At 40.1% G+C, this 22,097-nt stretch overlaps 1 protein-coding gene across 1 annotated transcript in view; it reads right to left on the minus strand.

Moving 5' to 3' along the window:
- Positions 1-2,014: 2,014 nt before the first annotated feature.
- The window catches only part of ARHGAP15 (Rho GTPase activating protein 15), a 319,884-nt gene continuing 299,801 nt past the window's right edge, over positions 2,015-22,097 (minus strand). The window contains exon 14 of the mRNA XM_031056956.1: positions 2,015-3,298. Within this exon, the coding sequence (XP_030912816.1) occupies positions 3,115-3,298 (184 nt within the window). The 3' untranslated portion in view covers positions 2,015-3,114. The remainder of the gene's footprint in view (positions 3,299-22,097) is intronic.

Raw genomic sequence — 22,097 nt, forward strand, 5'->3', positions numbered from 1 at the left:
CTCTTACTGAAGCTTACAATTCCATATGCTGATGTTTTATCTTTATTTTAATGATAAAACTTTGCAGCTGGAAATGCCCTTTTTTGGTTCCATTAGAGATTTATTTCTGATATCTCCTTTTACTGAATTTACAATCCCAGTTTTGTGCTCATGCTTCTCAGATGAGTTTGAGTAGAAGATGCTCTTCACAGGGAGAAGATGCAGATAAACAGTGATCCTTGGACATACTTGTCTGTGCTGCATTCTCAGCCTTCATTTTTCTGATCATTTACCATTAATAGCTCCTTGCTCAAAATATCTGTGGCCCTTCTCAAACTGATGCTGGCTCCTGAAAAAGAAAGGTCTTCTGCAAGTCTAATTTTGACTTGCTAAATATTTAGCAGAGTTTGAGCAGAACTGCTACCAAGTGATAGTGCATATTCCAATAAGTAACAATTGGAAGAGCAATGTGGTGGCAATACAGGCTCAGTGAATTGCAAAACTTGGACACTTTTGGGATTTAGAAATGTTTATGTCCAGCAACAAGAGTTTGTCAGAGTCCTGGGCTGTGAGCTTGGGTAATAAAGAGCAAGCTGCCCAAGCAGGAGGAGAAAGAAATCCTGCTGCACTTAAGGCTTGAACATTTATTTTTATTTTTATTTTTTTCCTACTCTTCCCCTCTTTTATCCTTCTGGTTTCTGCTGATGGCAGGGCCTGAAGGGCTGGCTCTTTGACTAATGGTTGAGTCAGTAATTTTTCCCATTAAATTAATGTATGTATTAAGAGAGACAGGAAGAATTGGTCTCTTGGGGAAGGAAGCAGCTTGGTAGCAGGGCATGGCCATTCCTTTGTGTTGTCGGGATGAGAAAGGAAAGGCATCTGCTGCAGGCCCTGGATTTATACACTCCTCTGGTGAGAGCCACTTGTGTCCCCCCAGATTGCCTGCCCACGTCCAGGCTGCAATTTAACAGAGCATTTAGCAGAGCAGTCAGCATTTTTGTGCAGCGTTCATGTAAGGAACCCTTCAAACCCAAAGAAAGGCTCGTGTGTCCAAAAGTTTCCTTGATTTTTTTTTTCCCCTTTAAACCAGTTGATCTTAAGAGAGATATGGTGCGTTTCATAAGCCTTGTCTTACAAAAACAAGACAAGAGGAGTCTCCATGCTCCGAAGAAAGCCTGAAAGAAGATTAATTAATTAATTAAGAATCTTTTCTTCTGAGTGCAACAGGCTCCAAGTAACAAGTGAACTTTTCATTTCCAGTAATAGCAGAAATTACTTCAATAGCATGATTGTGAGCACCCGTGGGGCCATGATGTGAATGGTCTTTATTAAGGAATAGACTGAATTTCTGACTATCTTTCTTCCAGTCATTTCCACAGGCTATAAACAGCGCCTGGTTTGTTGCTGTTAAAAGAGTCTATAGATGATGATCCTGAAAAGCATCACTGTTTAAGTACTCATGGCTTGACATTAACATGAAAAATATTTTCTTGAACATAAAGTGAATTTGGGCTCTCCAGTACATTATAGTTTTGTTCAGAAGTTATTGAGCTGGATATTTGTGATAGGAGGGAGATTTTTGTTTGGTTCATGTTTTTCATTTTAATTGCTGGTCACTACCCTTCTGTTTTGCTTGATTTTTCAGACATGAGCAGTCAGAAAAACCATCTCAGGGCTGGTTTTTATGTTTTCTTGGTGTTGTTTTCTGACCGTGTTAGTACCTGATGAAAGAACCTGGTCTTAGTTAACCATCAGCCCTCATTATATATTTCTCCCATAAATGACCACTCCAAGGAGTGACCTTTCCTGAATAACGTGGAATTTTGCACAACAATGCTGAGTAAAAACTGAAGCAGCCCAGGATCTGCTGAGGTGATATTGAAGACATATCTCTCATGCACAGCAGATCTATGCATTAATCCTATGTTTTGGGGTCTTTAATTGCTTTAAATATTTGCTTCTGGATCTGTGTTTCACACATCTTATTTACATGGTTTATTTTTCATTTTATGAACAAATCGATAACCAGACAGACTCTTTACCACACTGGATTAGTTTTATTTATTCTCTTTGAACTTGATTAAAAAGCTGTCAAACATAAGTCTACATTTTATCACCAGAATACTTTTACAAAACAGGGTAGGAGATGTGTATAGCTGGAAACATACATTTCAAAATGAAACAATATTTGATATATTCTAGACAGTTACCCTTTTGTTTATCCATGACAACTGAAACTAACCATCAAATGCAGAAATTGATTCAAGTCTAGCCAAGTAATCCTAAGGGCATATGAAAAGGCTTTTTTTTTAAAGTTCTTTCTAGATGAATTTAATGTAGTTCACCAATAAAGCATCCTCAGGAGCACAATACAAATGCTACAGAACATGAGATAGCTGGGGAAAGCGGGCAGATGTACAGTGTGATGAAGAATCAAAATGGATGTTACATTAAAATGAGCAGTCATGCAATGTCTTCATTTCATGTACTGCGTTTAAGTAAAAATGCCAAAGTTCCAATTCCATTTTTAATTTCTTTTAGGCACTGTTATGCAAATGGTGACATTCTCATTTTGTTTGTGTTTGTTTATTTTATTTGTTTAAAAGCATTAAATGCAATTTTTTTCCCAGCTCTCGGGGTAGAGAAATGATTATTCATCATGTCTTTAATTTTCAACGTATATCAAAGAGAAAGGTAAATTATACTCAGATTAGCTATGAATGATCTCGTGTCACTGCTTTAATTCATTGCTTTAAATATACATACTTTAATCCGTTTTCCACAAACCTCCTCAATTATTATCTGTCTTTCTGTGCCATTGCATATGTTGGTAAACAGCATTTTCTATGGTCTAGGGCCATATGCTGTATGCTCAGCTTGCAGAAAAAGTGACACTTGGAGTGCTAGCATAATGAAACTCTCAAAGGGTTAATGCAGAATACATATAGGCAAATGTTGACAATATTTTTTATTCCAATGTTTGAAAATTAGACACAAAATCATCATTAAGTTTGCACAAAATGAGGCATCTGTCACTTGAAAGAAAAAGAAATATTTCAGAAATATGTTTACAGAAATGTAAAAATATTAGACATCAAGACAGATGTGAACGTTTTCAATAACAGGCCCTGTCTGTCAGTCTTCCTCCGAGCCGAAGATCTTGCTGTACTCACTCAGCATAAGTTCAACTATCTGATTTTGGTACAGCATGTGGACTGCCATGTTCCCTGTCTCCTTTTCAGGTCTAAGGAGTGTTGGTCCAAACACAATTCCTAAGCTCTGTGTTGACATAAGATTCACGGATTCCTTGGCTGCTATCCTGTTGACAAAAAGGAAAGAACTGGTTAAAAAAGAAGGGTGTCAGAGGAGTCACTGTTGCTCTTGAAGCACATAGAGGCACTTTTTAAATGTTTCTCCTGATAGGGGTGTTTGTTTGGTTAGCTTATCCAAAAGAAAGAAAACAGGGAGGCAAGGGAAATTTCTGCCAGTGTGACAAACAAGGAAAGGAGGGGTTTTGTAGTGCCAGGGAGAAGATTCCCTGCTTCCCTTAACATGGTCTCCAGCACTGAAAGAGTTGTGAAAACCAAAAAAAAAAAGACCCTTAATATAGGGCTCATATGAAACACATTCCTTCTGCTAATTTAAATCCAATAAAGTAAGTATGGTCTGAAATGGATTGTGAAATTTATGTAACTAAAGACTTTCGCATGCCTTATCCTGACACAAAGTTTCTTGAAAGACACAGAGACCACATACCTTAATGAGATGACTTAGAAAATAATGGTAAGGATTATAACCTTTGATATCTTTATTACCCACAAAATTACAAAAGAAGGACTATTATTATTAAAAGTTGATCTTGTGTCTATATTAAGACTTAATATTCCTGTGGAAAGGGCATTAAGGATGGAGAAGTCTGGTCTAAGAACAGTACAGGTTTAATGGATGGAGTTTAGGTAGGAAGTTTGGCATAAATCTCTGCAGTGGTGAGTACAGACTAAGTAGAAATCCATTTCCCTCAACCCTCCAGAATATATTATGTATCCTAGGGTTGGAAAAACTAGTAAATGAAGACACATATTTTATAAATAAATTGCACAGCTCCACCAAGGAATGCAAACTAAACGTAGCTTTATTATGTAAATGTTTGAATTTATGGATGCCTCCTTAACCTGCTAGTTTTAACTCAAGTATTCCAAGTGGATTGTTGAAGCCAAGTTCTGCTCTCCCCCCTCTCTGCCATTGTCACTCATTTACCTTTTCAAAATCCAGACAGCCATTTAAAAGCCATCACAGCTGTCTCTGTTTTCCCACACCTGTAGCTGAACTTACAGCAAGCCACACTATAAGGGAAAGAAACTTTGTGAGACCTAACGGCTCCAGGCACTCAAAAAAGTGTTTCTTTCATGTTAGTGGGTGGGTCACACAGCAAAAAGCATCTCTTGTGGATTGGTGCCAATCTCATCGTTTACCACATTCCTGGAGCATCAACACTCATAGTTTTTTTTCCCATATATAAATAGGAAGAATTACTTCTGCCTCATGCCAGTAACCGTGGTGTCCATTGCACAAAACACTCTCCATATGGCACTAATCAGATTGGCTTAACTATTAGTTTCTTAAAATATAGCATCTTCATTAAATTTTAAAAAAAAATAATTATCTTTCCTCTGTGGTAATATTAATATATCATCTCTTCTCTTAGGAGTTCAGAAAGTCTCAAAAGTTAGAAGTTTTGTTGCCAAGCGACTGCGTGGGCTTCTGATGGATGTCACACATCTTTATCACAATTAAAAATGTTACAGAGGTGATGAGATTGTTTTGCTTCATGCCACTTATGCAGAGGCATGTACAGAAAGCTTGGGGACCTCTCCAGGAGAGAGATTTGGTTTCTGTTGAGCTTGTTATGTGGTAAAAGTTGGAAACTTCACAAGGTATTTGGAGATGGCATCAGCAGGAGTAGAGATGCATATTCACTGAAGGGGGAAATTCATCAGCTTTGTCTTGGGTAACTGTAAAAATAATCAATTTATTGATTATTTCTAAAGTTAAAATTCAGTAATTTAAAAGTTAAATAGCAATAAATAATTCAAAATTCCAAAGTTAACTATCAATAATTAATTTATGTCTCAAAGCCATAGCTTTGAGACAAGAGGGTCTTGATAATGGACAACACTGTGTGTTGGTGGTGGAGAGGAACTGACTGCGGCTCATCAGTAATGCGGCATTAAGAAAATTTGTATAAATTTGGGTTCCCTGAGCTTAATGCTAGAATAAGTAGTACTGTACTAAGAAAGTGTCTTGAAAATCCTTGATATAACAATGCAGTTTCACTTGTTTGCACCATAAGAACAAAAAAACCCATAAAGCAAGCAAACTTGGAAACATGGAAAATCTGAATAAGTTAAATAACATGTGGTAAAACACAGCTACTGAAGAAGTAGAAGGAAGGAATTCAATCCACTCTGAACAGAATAATTATAAGTTTTGGACTTTATGTCTTTCTGGATTACAGACATTTACCAAAGAAATTTTATAACTGATATTTTTATCCTCTCTACAAAAGAAGAAGTCAGTGCAAATCAAAACAAAATATGCACACTGAGTTCTTTTACTATAGCTACTAGGTGAAATTGAGTTGTTAAAAGAGAAGATATTGAAAAAAATGGACAAGAATTCTTTTTTTGGCAAGAAAAAGAGCAGAAAGAGTGACACACCATTTTCAACATAAAGAGTGAAAGGAAATGCCAGAGGTACTTTTTGTCAAGCCCAAATGAAAGGAGCAATGATCCATCAATTTAAGGTTATTTTAGAAACAATCTATAATCCGGTGCCACAGATGTTGGAACCATATCAAGAAATTGTTGGGTGCTATGCTGCACAAGATTATTATTTTTTTTTTCCCTCCAAAATAACCGAGTCTCCAGAATGTCTCCAGTCCTTAAAATCACAAGTCGGGAGAAAGGCAGAAAATACAGTTCTCATTATTAATAGTAATGAAACTGATGATGAATTAAAACAGCAGAAGTGTCTGATAGGAGGGCTGTAGTGTCAATGGCAGATATATAAGGAAAAAAACTTGGAATTTATGCTTTGGCTGTTGCCAAGGCAACTGCAAGCTGGAAAACGTGTGACGGAGAGCAGGGCAAGCCTACAGCTAAGAGGGTCATTGTATGGTGACTTGGCTCTCTAGTTCCATTAAACCTACACTTTTCAAACTCTCTAAATAAAATCATTATTAATTTCGACGTTTGGAAAGCACACTGGATTACTGCTCCAAACACAGTAGGTGTTAGGAAATGTTCTCCATCCATTTTTACTTTGTAGTAACTGCTGAGGAGGAGAAAGGGCTTCCACAGTGACTCTGACTCCTCGACATCTTAATATTCCTATTGCACATAAAACACTGGGGAATTCAGTGTACTTAGGGAGGAAAATCCCATTGGAAAGGACACTGTTTTACTGTAGGCTGGTGAGTGTTGGAGGGTACAGCCAGCTGCTTTGAGAACTGCTCACTTTTACTTTCTTATCCTTTTCCAGCCTACGAGGATTTAATTTTGCTCAATGTCAGGGGCATTTCTAACGTTAGCAGAACTGGTTTTAGCTATGCCTGGTATTCTTTCACTGCTTTAAATTATATTTAGGGGTAACTTTTCAATTACAATCCTGTTATTCTTCTACCATGAACTGGTAATATAGACTGTGACAAAAGGACAACACATTAAAAAATGAGGGGATCAGAAGAGTAAGAAGGGGTCGCTTGGTATGAGGTTATAGGCTATAATGGCAGGTGTAGGAAATGCCATCCCCTGAATTCAGGGATAAAACGAGGTTTTGTTGTTATCAGAATCCTGTCCTCCAGATATGCACAATATTTGTGTTCACTAGGGAAGTCTCTGCCACTAGAGACAGAAACCAAGACCAACACAGAGGCCAAGAGAGATTAAAGATAAATAGGAATAAATGGAACTCCACCAAAAAAGATTAAAAATGCTGTATTTGTGTCATATCTCCTCTTGGTATAGGAACTAACCTTATGGAATCAGGACCCAGCTCCTCTCTGAGTTTTTCATGACAGCCCATTTGGGTGGGTTTTGTGGCTTTGCTGAACTGTGCTGGCAACCACTGTCATAGCCAGAGTTGCCCATCCTCATGGATGATGGGACTGATTTGAAATGTAAGTTCCTGTGAACTGCCTTAATAGGTCAAAGTGTGTGCCTCCCATTGATTCACTTTGCCAATAATTATCCTCAAATTAGCCAATGTCTCTTTCCTATCTATTCTCAGGCATATGCAAATGTAATGTTGTAGCTTAAGGACTTGGCCCTGGTAAGGGCTCAGCTGCCTTCAGCTCTCCCCAGCAATAATTTTGTTAACAGGCCTCTTCACTGCACTGGTACAGGCCAGTTTTTATGCAGCAGCTTTCTGACTTCTGGTATTGCAGAGCTCCCAATCAATTTGTTAAAATTTCTCTCTTATGATGAACAGCTTTCAGCTCAACATTTTACGCTCCTCTCCTTCCCAAACGCTGGTTCACAGGAGTTAAAAAATAACAGGTATTACATACTTTGCTTTAGAGACAAGACATTTGGGAAAGAATCATCCAACCTTGAAATAAAATCTTTATTGAAAGCAATTCTACATCCATGCCAGTCAGATACATTGTATGATCAGAGGAGGTGTCCCAGGGGAAAGCTCAGTGCTGTAGACAGGGTTGATTACTTGGACCTCCTGTCAGTTCTTAACTCATTGACAGTGGCTGAGACATTCAGTACAACTTTGTTTTCTTTATTTGGAAGTAAAGTTAATATACTTACCTTAACTGTGCCAAATGTACTGGAAAATAACCTGATAATAAAACGTACTGTCCTAGGAAGTGATAATGTCTGTGTGTGTAGAAGCACATTTTCGCAGGGCTTTTGCAGCTGGGTTTTTCTGTGCTAGGAAGGAACCACAGCTATAACATGAAGCACAGATAACCTAAACTATCAGGTTTTTTCCTCAACGTATTTCCTTTTCGTTTAAGGCCTGTTACACACTTTCCTGAGATACAGTATATCACAGCCACTTCATTTTCTGTCATCAATTTATTTCAGTTCAGCTGCAGTTGTTTCTTGGGAAGAACCTGAGTGGGTTTTGGTACTAAAAAGACAAGTGAACTTCAGCTTTGAGAGTCCTCTTAAAGTACAAACAACAATAGGGGTCCTATAACAGATCAAAACCTTGCAGAGATATCCATACCCAGCTGGATACGCCAGCTGAAGAGAGAAACCAAAATACACATATTGTGGAGGAAGAGAGAAGGGGCTGTGCATTGCTTAACTCCATCCTGGGAAACTTATGGAGGTAACTGGTGGTAAGGAAGCCCCTGATGCCACAAACTCTATTTGTGTAAACTGTTCACTTCCTTGCACTACTCCATAGATAAATTTCAAATTCAGCTTTAAATTCATATTCTCGATATTTTATGAATGCAGACTAAACCTCTTTATTATCTATGTCCTGGCTGTATGGGTGATTTGCTCAGGTGCATTACAGTGGTATTCACCAGCAGGTGAAGCTAAGCAGATGCAAACATCATCAGTGGAGTCCTCAGCTTGTGAGATCTGTACACTGTGATGGGAACAGGGAGATTGGTGAGTATGGAACTGAGACCTGAGGCTTCTGCTTATAGAGGAGCTCCAAAGCACCACAATGTCTGTCCTTTTCCAAATGTGCCACGTGGTTTCCTTCACAACAAACAAGCACAACTCAGGGGTCACAGTGCACTAATACAGTTTTAAGCTACTTGCATCTAGCTGTGTAAAACATGAAGGCATTTTAAATCCCTGTTTGTTCCATAGGTAGAATTTGAAACAATGGCTATGCTGGTAATAGAGAAACCAGGTCATGGTGTAGGATATGTTACAAGAGGGGTCAGAAATAGTTCAGACATACTTGAGAGCTTGCTTTTGCTGAAAATAGCCTCGATGGCTCCTGGCCTACAGAAACTCCATAGGCTTCCTGTGCTCTGCAGCTGCGGGTTCGTGTTACAGCACTTTGGGAAAAATCCCTTCTCTTCAGTTGCTCTGGGATACAAGAAGGAGCACTCAATGCTGTCTTCCTCCACAGACCAGGCTTTAAATGTGACCATTGGGTGGCTATATATAGTACCTGGACAGCTGACAGGGCCCTGGTGGAGAATGGGCTTCCTCAGGGGATCCCCTGCATATCTCACAGCACGAGCCCTTCCCTGGATGAACTGCCTTGGAGCCTGGCCCTAAATGAGAATAATAACTAAACTAACTCCGAACATTGCTTCACAGTTGGCTGAATAGACTGTGAAAAGCTGAGGAAAGGCATTTATTCTGGCTTAGTCTGGTTTAATAAGAGAACAGTTAAAAATAAAGCCTCCTCAGCACTGGGTGAACTTTGCTTCCCATGCGACGACCCTGCAGAAGAGCGTGTGGGCTCTTGCCTTTGCACACACCTCACAGAATGCCTGTCTTGTGGAGAAAGAATTCATCTGCTGGGTGGCTGAGGACAGCAAATGTGTAAAAACACATTGGAGTATCTAAAGATGCCGCAGGCTCTACATTCAGGGGCTTCATTCAGGAAAGTGCTTTGGAGAAGTCCTGCTTGTTCTTCTGCACAAGGGGAGGTGCTCCTGCTCCACTGAGGAGCTGTGAAAGGGGGGTAACAGTTTATCTGCACCTCAGCCTTGGGATTTTTGTTTTCTGGGCATCTTCTGAGTCACAGAAGCTCCAAAGGCAGGAGGTGCACACTGATGCATGGACAGCAAGGGCAGGAACCTATCACCACCAAAGACCTTGGTATGGGCAAAGGATCAGGTCTCACTCCCCAAAACCAAATTTTATCAAAGAGATAGATTCAATATCTTTCCATGAAACCTTCCCTATTACTAAAATTCCAGGTCTCTTTTGGAAAACTGATCCAACTGGTTGACCTGCTAGGTTCTTCCATTTACTGACAACCAGCACTCTGTCCTCTCAGTTTGGCTCAGGTTTTAGTTTTTTGTGTGTGAATGCAAACTGATTCTGACTGGTGCTCTTAAGAGGACAGATCTGTCTAGTCCATGTTGCTGTTGTGCCTACATTTGCCTCTTTTGGGCACAGCTTTTGGTAGGAGTCAGCTGAAGGCCATGAACTTCCCCAAGGGGCATCCTGGACTCCTCTGCCTGCAGCTCTGTGCACGAGGCATTCATTTCTGCCTTCTTCTGTAGCCCTGTAGCAGCAAATTTTGCTCAAACAAGAGCAAATCTCTGCCTGAAAGCCACACAGACACTGTGAGCACGAGCCTCTCTTTGGGGAGGGGATGGGAGAGAGCAAAACCCCCCGTGGCAGATGTTGAGCAGAGGCTGATGTACTTCTTGGATAAGTGTTTGGATAGTAGAGTGATAAAGGCAGTGTGAGACTATATAGAATAGTAAGTGTACAGACAGAAGTGTACACCTTAATGCCTAAAATGTATTTTTGGCTGGTGGTGTAACTTCTGCTATGCTTGAATATTTTTAAAATTTATTTTTAATTCCACTTCTGATCTATTTTTTTCTCCAGAAAAACTAGCTTGTTGTAAAGACCAACCTGTCATAGTTCCTGGATTTGTATGCTTTTGTGGCCTGTGTGGTTCAGAAGGCAGCAGATAGTTTTAGATAAATAAAGCTTTAACTTTTTAAATTGCTTAAATATTTTTGTTTAAGAACGCCCAAAGCTTCCTTGTAACATTACAAATAAAAAGCAGTTAGTAACAATCTCGCTTAAATCACGAATTGTAAATATAGAACCTTTATCATCAGCACAGCACATCCAAAAATGTCTTTGTAAAATAAATCAAATTATATGAGTTAATTGATTCCAGGCAACATCAGCAACTGCAGGTGGAAACTGAATAACAGGATGTTTATTAATGAGGGACTATTAATCAAAATTGACAATATCAATTCCTGTTTCTTTTATTTGAATTCTACCTGCAAAATCCATGAACATACTCACTGGATTTGAAAATAAAAATTTAAAAGTGAAGAAAATGCTGACACGTGGGATTTTAGCTTTAGATGTAGGGCTATTTGTTTAAACAGCGGAAGGATATCCTAAATCCAATTTGACAGGCAATGCCAAAGATGCCAGTGGTAATTAATTAGCACTTAATTTAGACCACAGAACAACAGGATATGGAATTGGTGCTCAGTGCCATTTCCCCTTAGGCTTCATCTCATGAGGGTCAGGAGTATGGCTGTTGCATTGAAGGTCAGTAAATAAATTGGGGGAACACATTGACACTGGACTTTTCATGATAGATATCCTTCACCCTTATTGCTGCCTCTGGCTACGGCTGATGAGAAAAGGACTGCAATTGTTCTGTGAAGAATGTTGTGGTGCCCAGGCTAGAGTGGAGCAAGGTGGTGCCTGAGCTCAGGAGCCCAAGAGTCACCGTGCTGGCAGAGAAATGCCCCAGCTCTGTGCCTGGGCTGGAAATAAACTCCTGACTGTAGCACAGAAAGCTTGAGGAACTCTGACAGGCGAGAAAATTCACTTTAAAAGCAGCCCTTAAGTTTGCTAGATTTGTGAGCTTAGCTTTAGATTAAGCATAATTAAAATCAAGGGAAGATTTTAAAGTGAGGTTAGAAACTAGGTCAGCAAGGGAAAAAAACACGTTTCCTTATTATCCTCTTGTCTTTGTCTTAATAATATTTGGTGCTCCTCCATAGAGCTAAAGGCTCTTAATAAAGGTGGATTAATGTTATTAACAGCATTGTTTCCTGATGGGGACACCGAGGCTTTGATGTGCTTAATGATGGACAAACAGTACATGGCAAAACAACAGAGCCACCAGCTCTGGTTTGTACCTCAGTGAGAGAAGCCATGGTGAGCAGCACACCCAGAGCAGGGGGGATATGGAAAACACACAGGAGATCTGTCCCTTCTTCCCAGAGGCACATCGACAGCATTCTTTGGTTCAGATTTACTCATATGAAAGGTAGAAAGATGATGAGACTCTGTATTATAATTTAATCCTCCTGCTCCCAGTAAAATTAGTGCATCTGTCAGGCACTTTTATGCTCTCTCTCCCAGTAATCTCTTCCTTTCAAGGAGAGCCTGAGGTGGAAGGTGCCAGCACTGCCACAGGTGTTCAGTGATGTTACAGCTTTCTGAAATCACTTCCCACAAACTGTACCTTACTTTGCCTAAGTAGTGCAGTTCTCCATGTCCCACAGGGTGCTGAACAATGGGAGCTTCAGTATTTACAGCAGGGTGGCTCTGGTTGCACATCCCAGCTGTACTCCACTGGCACAGTTTTATGCCCTTGGTCCCCTGAAGGTCTGTCTGCATTGCTACATCACGAAAACACTGAGCTAGGCAGCAGTCTCTGCTCAGAAAATGTATTTTGGAAGCCCCAGGTTAAGAGTTATTTTAACTTTCACTTCATCACACACTTTGCAGCATCTCTCTCTGGGCAGTGAGTGAAGTTTTGATTACTCTGAAAATCACTGACAAAAATCCCAGAAACTGGAAGCCACAATGGAGTCAGAATTTCACCTTATATGAGCTTAACTTTTCTCATTTTGGATGATATCTACTTTTACTAAGTGGAGTTACTGCTTTTGACTATGTTCAATCTCTAACCTCTTGCAGCCTTCAATTACAGCCTTTTTGTGCTATAATCCAGTTGACAGCAAATAACTCAGCCCTGGATATGACAGGTTTACTTTCTGACTTAGAGCCCAGAAGGGGCAATTGAGTGGAATTTCAGCCTGGGATGTTGAGCTCTAGACATCCTGCCCAGAAATTCATCTTTGCTTGTGGGTCTAGAGCAGCTCATGAAAGACACAGTTTCACTATCAACACATTGGTTTTTTCCAGTGTCATGAATTAATTATTCACTTCTGTGAGAAACACAGTAATTTTGACATTGAATGTGGCAAAGAATTCCACAAAAGTCAGGGAACAAACTCTCAACAGAGTTTTCTTTTTTCTGTGAATTTTTATATCACAGAATCACTGAATCATTTGGTTTGGAAAATACCTTCAAAAATATCAAATCAAAGCATTGCAATTACTTCATAAATTATTTTGTTTCAAGTCTTTTTTAAATAATGAAAAAAAATCAAATTATTGGCCTATTAACTGTCCCCAATATAAAAAAAAATCCATATTTTTTATCCCATATTGTCACCATCTTGTTGTTTAAAATGAAAGTCTTTTTGCAGCAATCTACCCAACAGAGATGATTTTCTATGGGATCTGACCTCAACCAGGATTCCTCCTCTCTCAGGTTCAGTTCTGAGCTCTCCACAAGCTAGGATTGCAATATATATGCACTGCACTTGTATCAGATTTGAAAGATGCTTTAACATGCCTCCCAGCACCACGATTGTTTCAGCCCTGATACTGAGCACGAGTAGGATGAACGCAGCTCTTAAATGCACTAGTGAGTATGTGCCACGAGTCTTTGATTTCTTTAAACTTATTTACATTTTACTTGCCCTTGAGCAATGAATTTACTATGTCAGCATTGTCTTTTCTACTTACACTTTGTCTGTCTTGTCCGCTCACCTTAGCTTGATGTTTATTTTTTCGTGCACGTGTTTAGTCTGCTGCACTAAATGCAGGGACTGCCTGGAGTGGAGGATTTTCCATATATTGTGTCTTTCTAAGAAGCACCCTTTGTAGTACTGCAAGTTCTGCAATATTTCCTGGCTTTAAACTAGCTTTGAATTTTCTCATTAGCTCCTTTAAAGTCAAATACCCATTCACACATGTGCTGGTCTCAGATGACTCTGGTCTAACTGCCTCAGATACTTTACAAAGTCTTTATACTCTACACAGTCAGCCCTACCTCTCTCAGTAGTTGCATTTCTTTCATCTTTGAAGCTTCAAGTGACCAGATTTGCCAATATCTGCTTCTGTCTAACCCTGATCAAAATCCACAGTTAAAAAAAGTGGTGAGAAAACATACGTGAGTCTCTTAGACCTCCTAACCCAAACCACGTTTGACAGAGATTGAAGGATTTAGGAACAACAGGGACAATCTTGCTGATATCGAAACCATGGTATCAGTCATCAGTCTTTGGACAACTCACACAATAAGCAGCTTTCAGGACACCTCTCTGTCGGTGCTGCCTCTCCAGCAGAAAATGTCTAGCCTGAAGTGAATGTTTGTAAATGGATTTACAAACTTATAAAGTGCCTCTTTAGCAAGCACACATTGTAGTTTCAGGATGCAGAGGTGGATAAACTTAATTTAGTATGAGAAGTAATGGAAAGCTCTTACTGTATAATTTGGAAAGGTTAAGCAGCTCCTCACCATGGAGGCCAGGTGAGATCCAAAATGTGTTCAACAAGACTTGAAATTTGCCCCGTGACAGAAATCTCAGGGCTGGCTCTGAGTCCAGAGCAGCTGCAGTGGCTTCCATGGGGTAGATGTTCTGAAGGAATGAAACCTCCTTATCCTGATGACACTTTTATGAGACCCTTATCCAGACATGGAAACAATCTGGGTTGTCTGAGGTGGTTAAAGTTGCCTGCTACTACTGCTGCCACAGCCCTGTGGAAATCCTCTCTGGACTGAGAGTCTGAACAAGGCAAACTGATGTTCCCAGTAAACTTCACTTGCTGGAAAGCTTCCATATGCTCTGGGGCTGTCCCATATGCCCTAGGCTGACAGCATGGTGGCTGCTGATGGTGTTTGGTGAAGGCCTGCCCTTGGCAGTGTGGATGGCAATGATCTGGGAGGTGAGAACAGTTTCCAGATGGATGAAGTGCTATCCTGAGGTGGTCTGGGGAGCCTGAGCCTAGTGCTGACACAGAGAACATGGTGCAAAAAAGTTTGTGCTTTTCTGTGAAGGTGCTGGGAGAGCTACAGGAGGAGCTGGAAAAATTACAGAACTTCTCTGAATTCCTTTTTCTTGGCTTATCTCCATGGCAAGGGGTCTTCTTTTGGAGAGGATGTGGCAGTGCAGTCTAATGTTAGGGCTGAGGTGGGTGTAAAATCCCCAGTTTAGAGGAGGTAACTGGTTGCATCTTGTGGACCAGGGGAGGAGGCAAATTGGCTGGAGAGAGCTGCTTCACAGATTTATGATTTTACATAGCACCATAATGCGTAATGTACGAAAAGATAAATATTTTCCATTCAGCAACATCTTGCTGTATTTTCATCTAACTCTATAATTTTAATTATAAAGTGAACATAACCTGTATCAAATTATGATTTTGTTAACATATTGAATGAGGACAAGAAAAATAAATACCAGATTTTATAGTGTACAGGCACATGAAGGTATAGTAAAAAAATCTGGTTTCCTTGACCACATTGTCATAATATGCATATATAACTGCTTATTGAATCCAGGCTGTGTAGACAACAGAAAGAACACTGGCTCCATACCATCACAATGCATGCCCACAACAAAGAGGAGGAAAGAACAAGCTCTTTCATTGTGTGTTTCTAACTATTACCAACATAAGGGCTAAAAACTACCTCTGTCTGAAGTGTATCTATACACCCATGCATAAGTTATTAACTGGGCTCTCTCAGCACAGTTGCTGAAAATATTAAGATATTCAAATTATATTCTAGCTACTGCAAAAACAGTAGATCAGACAAATGTATTAAAATCTCTTCAGACAAAAGGAGTCATGTTATTTATAAAGTTCCTCCCCCCCTGCTCCTCGCTGGAACACAAACCTTCATTGTATAGGGTACACGAGAACGCAAGATGATCCTTAGATGTCAAAATGTGGCTCAAAGTTTGAATGTAATCATAAAACAGCGACTCCAGCGCTCACCATAAACAAATTGTCACTGGCATTATGTAACTTGGACTATTCACAAAGTATAAAAGATGGGAAGAATAAAAGGTGGCTGCCAAACACTATGGGCCAAACCCAAAGGTCGTGCCAAATTGCGCCAGTGGGCTGGGAATTGCAAACCCAGCGTGGAATTCGGATTTACGCTCCTCGGTTCTTGGGCTGCCTAGAGTGAGATTAAGGCTATTCTTTATTCAGTTTGTCAGGAAGGCAGCAAAGCAGCAACCAGTGGCTTCTGCAGCCCCCCTGCTCACTCTTAGTGGGAGATGGGAAAGCAGGATAGAAGTTTCCTAATTGCCACAGGACCCGTTTTTGTACAGAGTGGCTTTCTGGGCTGCAAGCAGGCACAGTCAGCCACCAGCAACGCAGCCAGGAAAGGGAGGCATCACTCTCAAATCTGGTGGTCTTGAGTTTTTCATGTTACTATTACGTAGGGTGCTGCCTCTTTGGGCTGAGACCCTGCCTTCCACCCGGACTCCTCTGGAAAACTGATTAATGAGGGAAGACCATTCACCAAGGCAGAAGGTCTTGTTTGTGAACAACAACCAATCATTAATTTATACTTTCCTTCCGTCCAGGCTTTAGGTGTAAAGTATATCTGAAAATAAATGCGCTGCACAGATTTAAATTGTAACTAATGGTTGTGTTAATGCCCCACCAAACTAGGTGGCTGCCCACTCCTGCTTTCCCCCCAACCCTTCCTTTAAAAAGTAAAATGACATTTTTTCCCCAGCCTGAAATAATTGCTGAAGCAGAGATATTGGTTTAACTCATTATGAATTATTAGTGGAAAAGTGGGTCTCAGAAGTATGTTACATCTGAAATATTTTTCGTCACTTGAACATGTGCCGTCCAGAACTGGCCCTGTTCTACCAGGCACTGGGAACAAACACTTCGCATTCACAGATGCTCCTAATTTGGTGTGGTTTGGAGTGTAATTTAGATCAAACGTATCCATGTAAATGAGTCAGGGTTTCTTAATTAGGTGCCTCTAAAGAAAAAACTTGGACCACATCAGTAGGTGTGGGTGTGGTGCCCACAGTACTGGAATCTTTCTATAGATGAAGCTAAGTTTTGTTCAGGCATACTGTAGGTTTTTCTTTCTTTTTTCATTTTTTTTTCATTTTTTTTTATTTTTTTCTAAAGCACAATAATAAATCTGCAGATGGCATAGACATAAAGACGCTACTTCAGAGGAGCTGTCTAAAACACTGTCTCTTTGGCAAATGCCTTAAAGTAGGTCATTCTGCTGTGATTTAGGTTTATATTTCATTGCCAGCTTTTTGTTCCCATTACAAGTAGAGTGCATTCCAGTCCACAGATTTGCTCCTCTTTTTTTTTTTTTTTTCTGATTGGTTTTTATTTACAAGAATTTGTAGATCTTCATAAGAAAATGGCCAATACCCTGTCAGAAGTAGTAATCATGCACTTGACCACAAAAAGAGATGTATGAAGGTGATAGCCTGCAAATATTGGAATGTAAAGTACCATTCTCTGGAAGGAAAAATTGTATTGATTCTCTTAACATGGTGATTGAAATGATTGTTGCATCTTTTGCAGTGTGTGAAAGAGGATTTGATCTAATGTCATTCCAGAACCCTCACAGAGCAGGGCCCTAGTTGTTCAGGTATTTGCTTTTGCTTTTTATACATTTTTCACTGAAAATCATGTATTTTATCTCTTATTAAAAAAAAATTTAAAATCAGGGTCTGTTTTCCCATCAAAGTACTGGGGGATTTACATGCCAAACTCTCACTAGCCTTAATGAATTACCTGCATAAATTCCCTTTCAATCAATAGTAGAATAGATCCTATTGTGTTATATTAATTGTTTTGCACAGAACACTGACATTTTGGCCTTAAGGCCTTTTTTGTTTTGTTTTGGGTTTTTTTTTTAAGTTCCAATGAATATCTGAGAAACTTCAAACAAATTATTTATTTCACAACCTTAATTCTGAGAAAAATCATGTATCTTTAGCACAAAAATGAAAAGCATTGCATTTTACCCTTTGACGACCTTGTTGTGGACATTAGTGTGTTAGGCCTCAATCTTGCCAAACAAAAAAAAAAAAAAAAAAGAAAAAAAGGGGGACAAAGCCATTGTAATGAATTGAGCATTCCTAATTTTGGCCAACAAGAAAGGATTCGAGCTGGAAAGAACACTAACCCCAAGCAATATTAAGAGGTTACAAAATCCCATAAATTAACTCCGCCGGTGATATTTTGCTGAAGCTGATGCGAGTGCAAACCAGAAGCAGGATTCTCACGTGGTCCTGATTAACTGAAGAGTCCTTAGCAGTAACCAGCCCTGCCTGGGATGTGCTGGCCAGATGCACACGTACACCCGCAGCACATGGATGAGCCTTCAAAGGCTTGGGGGGCTCCGCTGGGGGATTGGGGAGCAAGCAAAGAGTGGAAGTGAGAAGTGTTGGCTGTGTCGCGGTGGGAAAGTGCCTCACCCTCTCCATTCCTTACTTTCTTTATCTACACAACTAGGATAATAAAACTTACTGACCTGAAAAGGAAGTTAGGAGATTTAATTAATGTTTGAAAAGCTTTTTTGAGATCGTTTGATATTGAGTAATGTGGGATGAACAATAGCAGCTCTTGGAGACAGGGGCTCTATCTATCAGGGTTTGTGTACTGCACTCAGCACAATGGTGCCGCGCAGCCACAGAGTCAACTGTGTCATAAATATTTAAATTAAAACTATGTTAATTATTTTTATCATTCTGTTATTTGCTGATACACCAGTTCAGTACTTGGTAGCATTGAAAAGTACCGAGTGCAATTATTTGCCTGACTGTTATGAAAATCAGGGTTTATATTTTTAAATACAGTTGTGGAAATCGGAAATAGATGGAAGCAAGGGGTGAAAATGTGGCTTTAATTACTCATCATGCGTCTTGTTAAAAGCAATAAGCAGTAAGTTATTCTTTGGGGAAGAACTAACTTTGTAAACTTTCTTATTCCTCAAAGAGCAGGATTTGGCATGACTGCAAAACCCTCGGTAGCAGGTCACCCCAACCCAAAAAATATAAAATCAAAATGCTCAAAGATGCTCTGAGAGACTGGATTTTTTTTTCTTTTTTTTCTCTTTTTTTTTTTTTTTGTCTTGAACCCAAAATCTACTATTACTCATGTCCTGTGCACACTTGTGCCTGGTGCATATTTTCTTGTGTCCACTTACTTCCAAAGGGTGAGTTGAGTAGACTGATGTGTGCTTAACAGAGAGGAAAAGGGTTTAATTCTTCTCCTTCCCCCAAAATGAGCCCCGGGAAGCTGTGGTAAATGGGATGAGTGCTGGCATTGCTCCAGCTCCTTTGTAAAACTCTTCCATAGTTGAAACTGAGAAAAGCACGCGTGCAAAGGCGCATCTCAATACATATTTGCCCTTCTCAAGTTAAAAGGTGATTAAATAATTTCATATATATCTTAAAATGCCAGTCAGGTATACCTGAGTTTTTTATGCAACTGGTCTGCCCTCCTGCAGGAGGTTGTTTCTCCTCCTGACATTTCCAGTAGCTGCTTCCCCAAAGCTTGTAGGAGCACAGCTAAACTGTTCTCCCTGCTGCTGTCCCATGGCTCAAAACCAAAACCTGCTTGTGAGTTTCCTGATTATAAAGAAAGGTCTTGATTCAGGAAATAATTTCAACAAATAGTCTTTCTTGTGACTTCTTTAAAGGGCTTCTGTACCTTTCTAAATTTGGGCATTTTTGCTGAGGGAAAACTTAAGTGCCCCTTCCACTTTTTGCGTTGTAGGTCTTCCACAGGTTCACTGAGGTTTCCCAAATAGATTTTTTTTTTGTATAGTGCTTCCATTTTGGGGATTGTTTTTAGTTTTCAGTAGCTTTTACCTTTATTATTATTATTATTATTTTCTTAATAGAAAACTTGCACAGTTCTCAGTGTAATCTGTTCTTTTGCTGTGTGAGAAAAGGGCTCTCTTGAGCCTACATTTATTACGTGAGCCTGCCTGAAAACTGCTGATATGACACGTAGTTTAGCAAGTGAAAATCACATGTTTGCTACATCTTCCCTCCACCAACTTTGGAGGGAAAAAAAAAGTTTGCAGGCATCCCATACAGCATTATTATATGCTGTACTTTAACTTCATTTTCTGGTTTTCCCTCAGAATTCTGGGTACTGCTGCTGGATTTGTCATCACATTGTCATTGTGTCCTGGTGTGCAGGCTACTGTGGGCTGCTGGCTGTGCATGGCTCTGCTTTATTTTCCTTTTAATTTATTTTTTATTTTCTTTTTTTCCCCTTACATTTTAACAAGTAGAAACAAGTCTGCTTAGTTGTATCTAGTTTGGAAAAAACTTGGCTTTTCAGGATGTTGCTGCCAAAGGTTGTCAGGTTTGAGGTAGGGGGACTATTCCTCCCCACTGTTTGTAAAGGTTGGATGTTTTTTTTCCTGTTCACAGACATATGAACAGGGGGGACATTTGGTTGTTTTTTTTTTTTTGGTCAAAACAGCTGAAGATTAAAACCTATGAATTTTTTTAGATCATATGTTAATATTGGTGGGTTTGTCTTAGATATATAGTTCTATCCTTGATGGGGAGCATATTTCCAGTGAAATCAATGCAAACAATTAATAGTAAGAATGAAGAATTTGGGTAGAGGGGGAAGATAATCAGGAAGAAAATAATCATTCTCCCTCTGAAAGGGCAGAAAGCCTGGATGGCATCTGAAAATTACTTGCCATGCTATGTAGAGTATGGGGAAAATGCAGCAAAATAAATGGAGTTTCTTGGATTCAAAGGTGAATTAAAACAAGTCAGCTCCTGCCTGGACAAGCCAGCCAGATAGGGCACATTAACAGATCCACGTGATAAACCAAGAGGCAACTGCAGAGCTCCCCAGACAACTTGCCTGAAGTGGCTGCCAAGGAGGCAGATGCTGCTGCTGGAAGAATATCTTCCACAGTTGGGCATCTGGGTTCCGCGCTTCCACGTAAGGCACAGGGATGGGAGCTGGCCCCTGCCTTCCCCTTTAATTATTTCAACATCCCTTTTATAGTTTTGTAAATAACACACATTATCCTGCCTTTGTGCAGGGAAATCAGGAGCAAGGAGAGGGGTTTTTGTCTCTAACACCTCCCCTTGCAAGGGGGTCCAACACGGATGGCTACAGGCAGACCAGAGCTTGGCTGCCCTGCGCTCCAGCCTGGTCAGATGTGACACAGCTCGGGTCTGGGAGTCGCAGAGCTGCCTCGTGGTGGCACGGAGCTCAACCTAATAAGCAGAGCAGGCTGAGATTCATTAATTTAACATTAATAAGCACAGCTCATGAGCTCAGGCACAGTGCTGTGTAACGCAGGCACACAGCTCCTGCAGGAGAGCGGCGTCCGCCCTCGCCAGCTCGGAGCGCAGCGCTGAGGACCCAGCCAGGGTGTTCCTCCTCCCTGCTGCATTTTGCATGAGGGAGAAATGAGAAGGTTTGTGGTCACTGGAGAAGCTTCTGTGCAAATAAAAAAAATCCCATCCAGGTTTTTAAATTGTGTTGCTGGTTTATGCTGAGATTTTAAGTCATTTAAACTTCTCAGTTTCTCAATGGGTGTGTAACAGCTACCTCAAGGTGCTGTGGTGAAAGCAGGTCATAAAATACATAGAATGAGATTCTCCTTCTGCCTAACTTGTATTACAATTTTGTGAATAAATTATTGGGTACATAAAATGGTTTCCCAGATAGGGATTTGTTGTGCTCAGTTCATGTTTGTGCAGAGAGACAAGGCAAGGTTTCTGCACCATTTGACGTTCTGTGTGCACCCAAAAAAATGGGGCCAGAAAGGTGCATCGGTTTTAACTGGTACCTGTGATTAGCTCACTTTGTTTGGGAGTAAAAGTCAGATGTGAGTAAGGAAGAGGAAAGAGAGGAGATCTGTGGAACTGGTGTATGGGGCAGAAATATATGGGCTGTACAGAGCAAACAAATAATCTCTAAACATGTTCGAGTAGAACAGGCTGTTTTCTGTACCCCTTTATTCGGGAAGATCTCTACTCAAGTTGGGTTTTTGTTGTTTCTTTCCTGTGTAACATCTATTTGTTTGGTTTGCTCATCTTTGGGAAGAAGTATGAATAGCCTAATAGTAGTTGTGCTCAATTACATCCAGCATGAGTCATAATGGAACAATTCCTTATGGAATTAGACTGACAGAGCTATGGGATATATCTGTTCAGCCCCGTACTTTGTCTATTTTGCTTTTAAGTAGAAGAGATTTCATGGAAAGATGAACAGGGACGTCAGCAGGTTGTGGTTTTTCCTATCAAATGCAAAAACTTGAAAGAACAGGTACTGCAGACT

Source organism: Geospiza fortis, unplaced genomic scaffold (genome assembly GCF_000277835.1).
Source record: "Geospiza fortis unplaced genomic scaffold, GeoFor_1.0 scaffold112, whole genome shotgun sequence".
NCBI lineage: Eukaryota > Metazoa > Chordata > Aves > Passeriformes > Thraupidae > Geospiza > Geospiza fortis.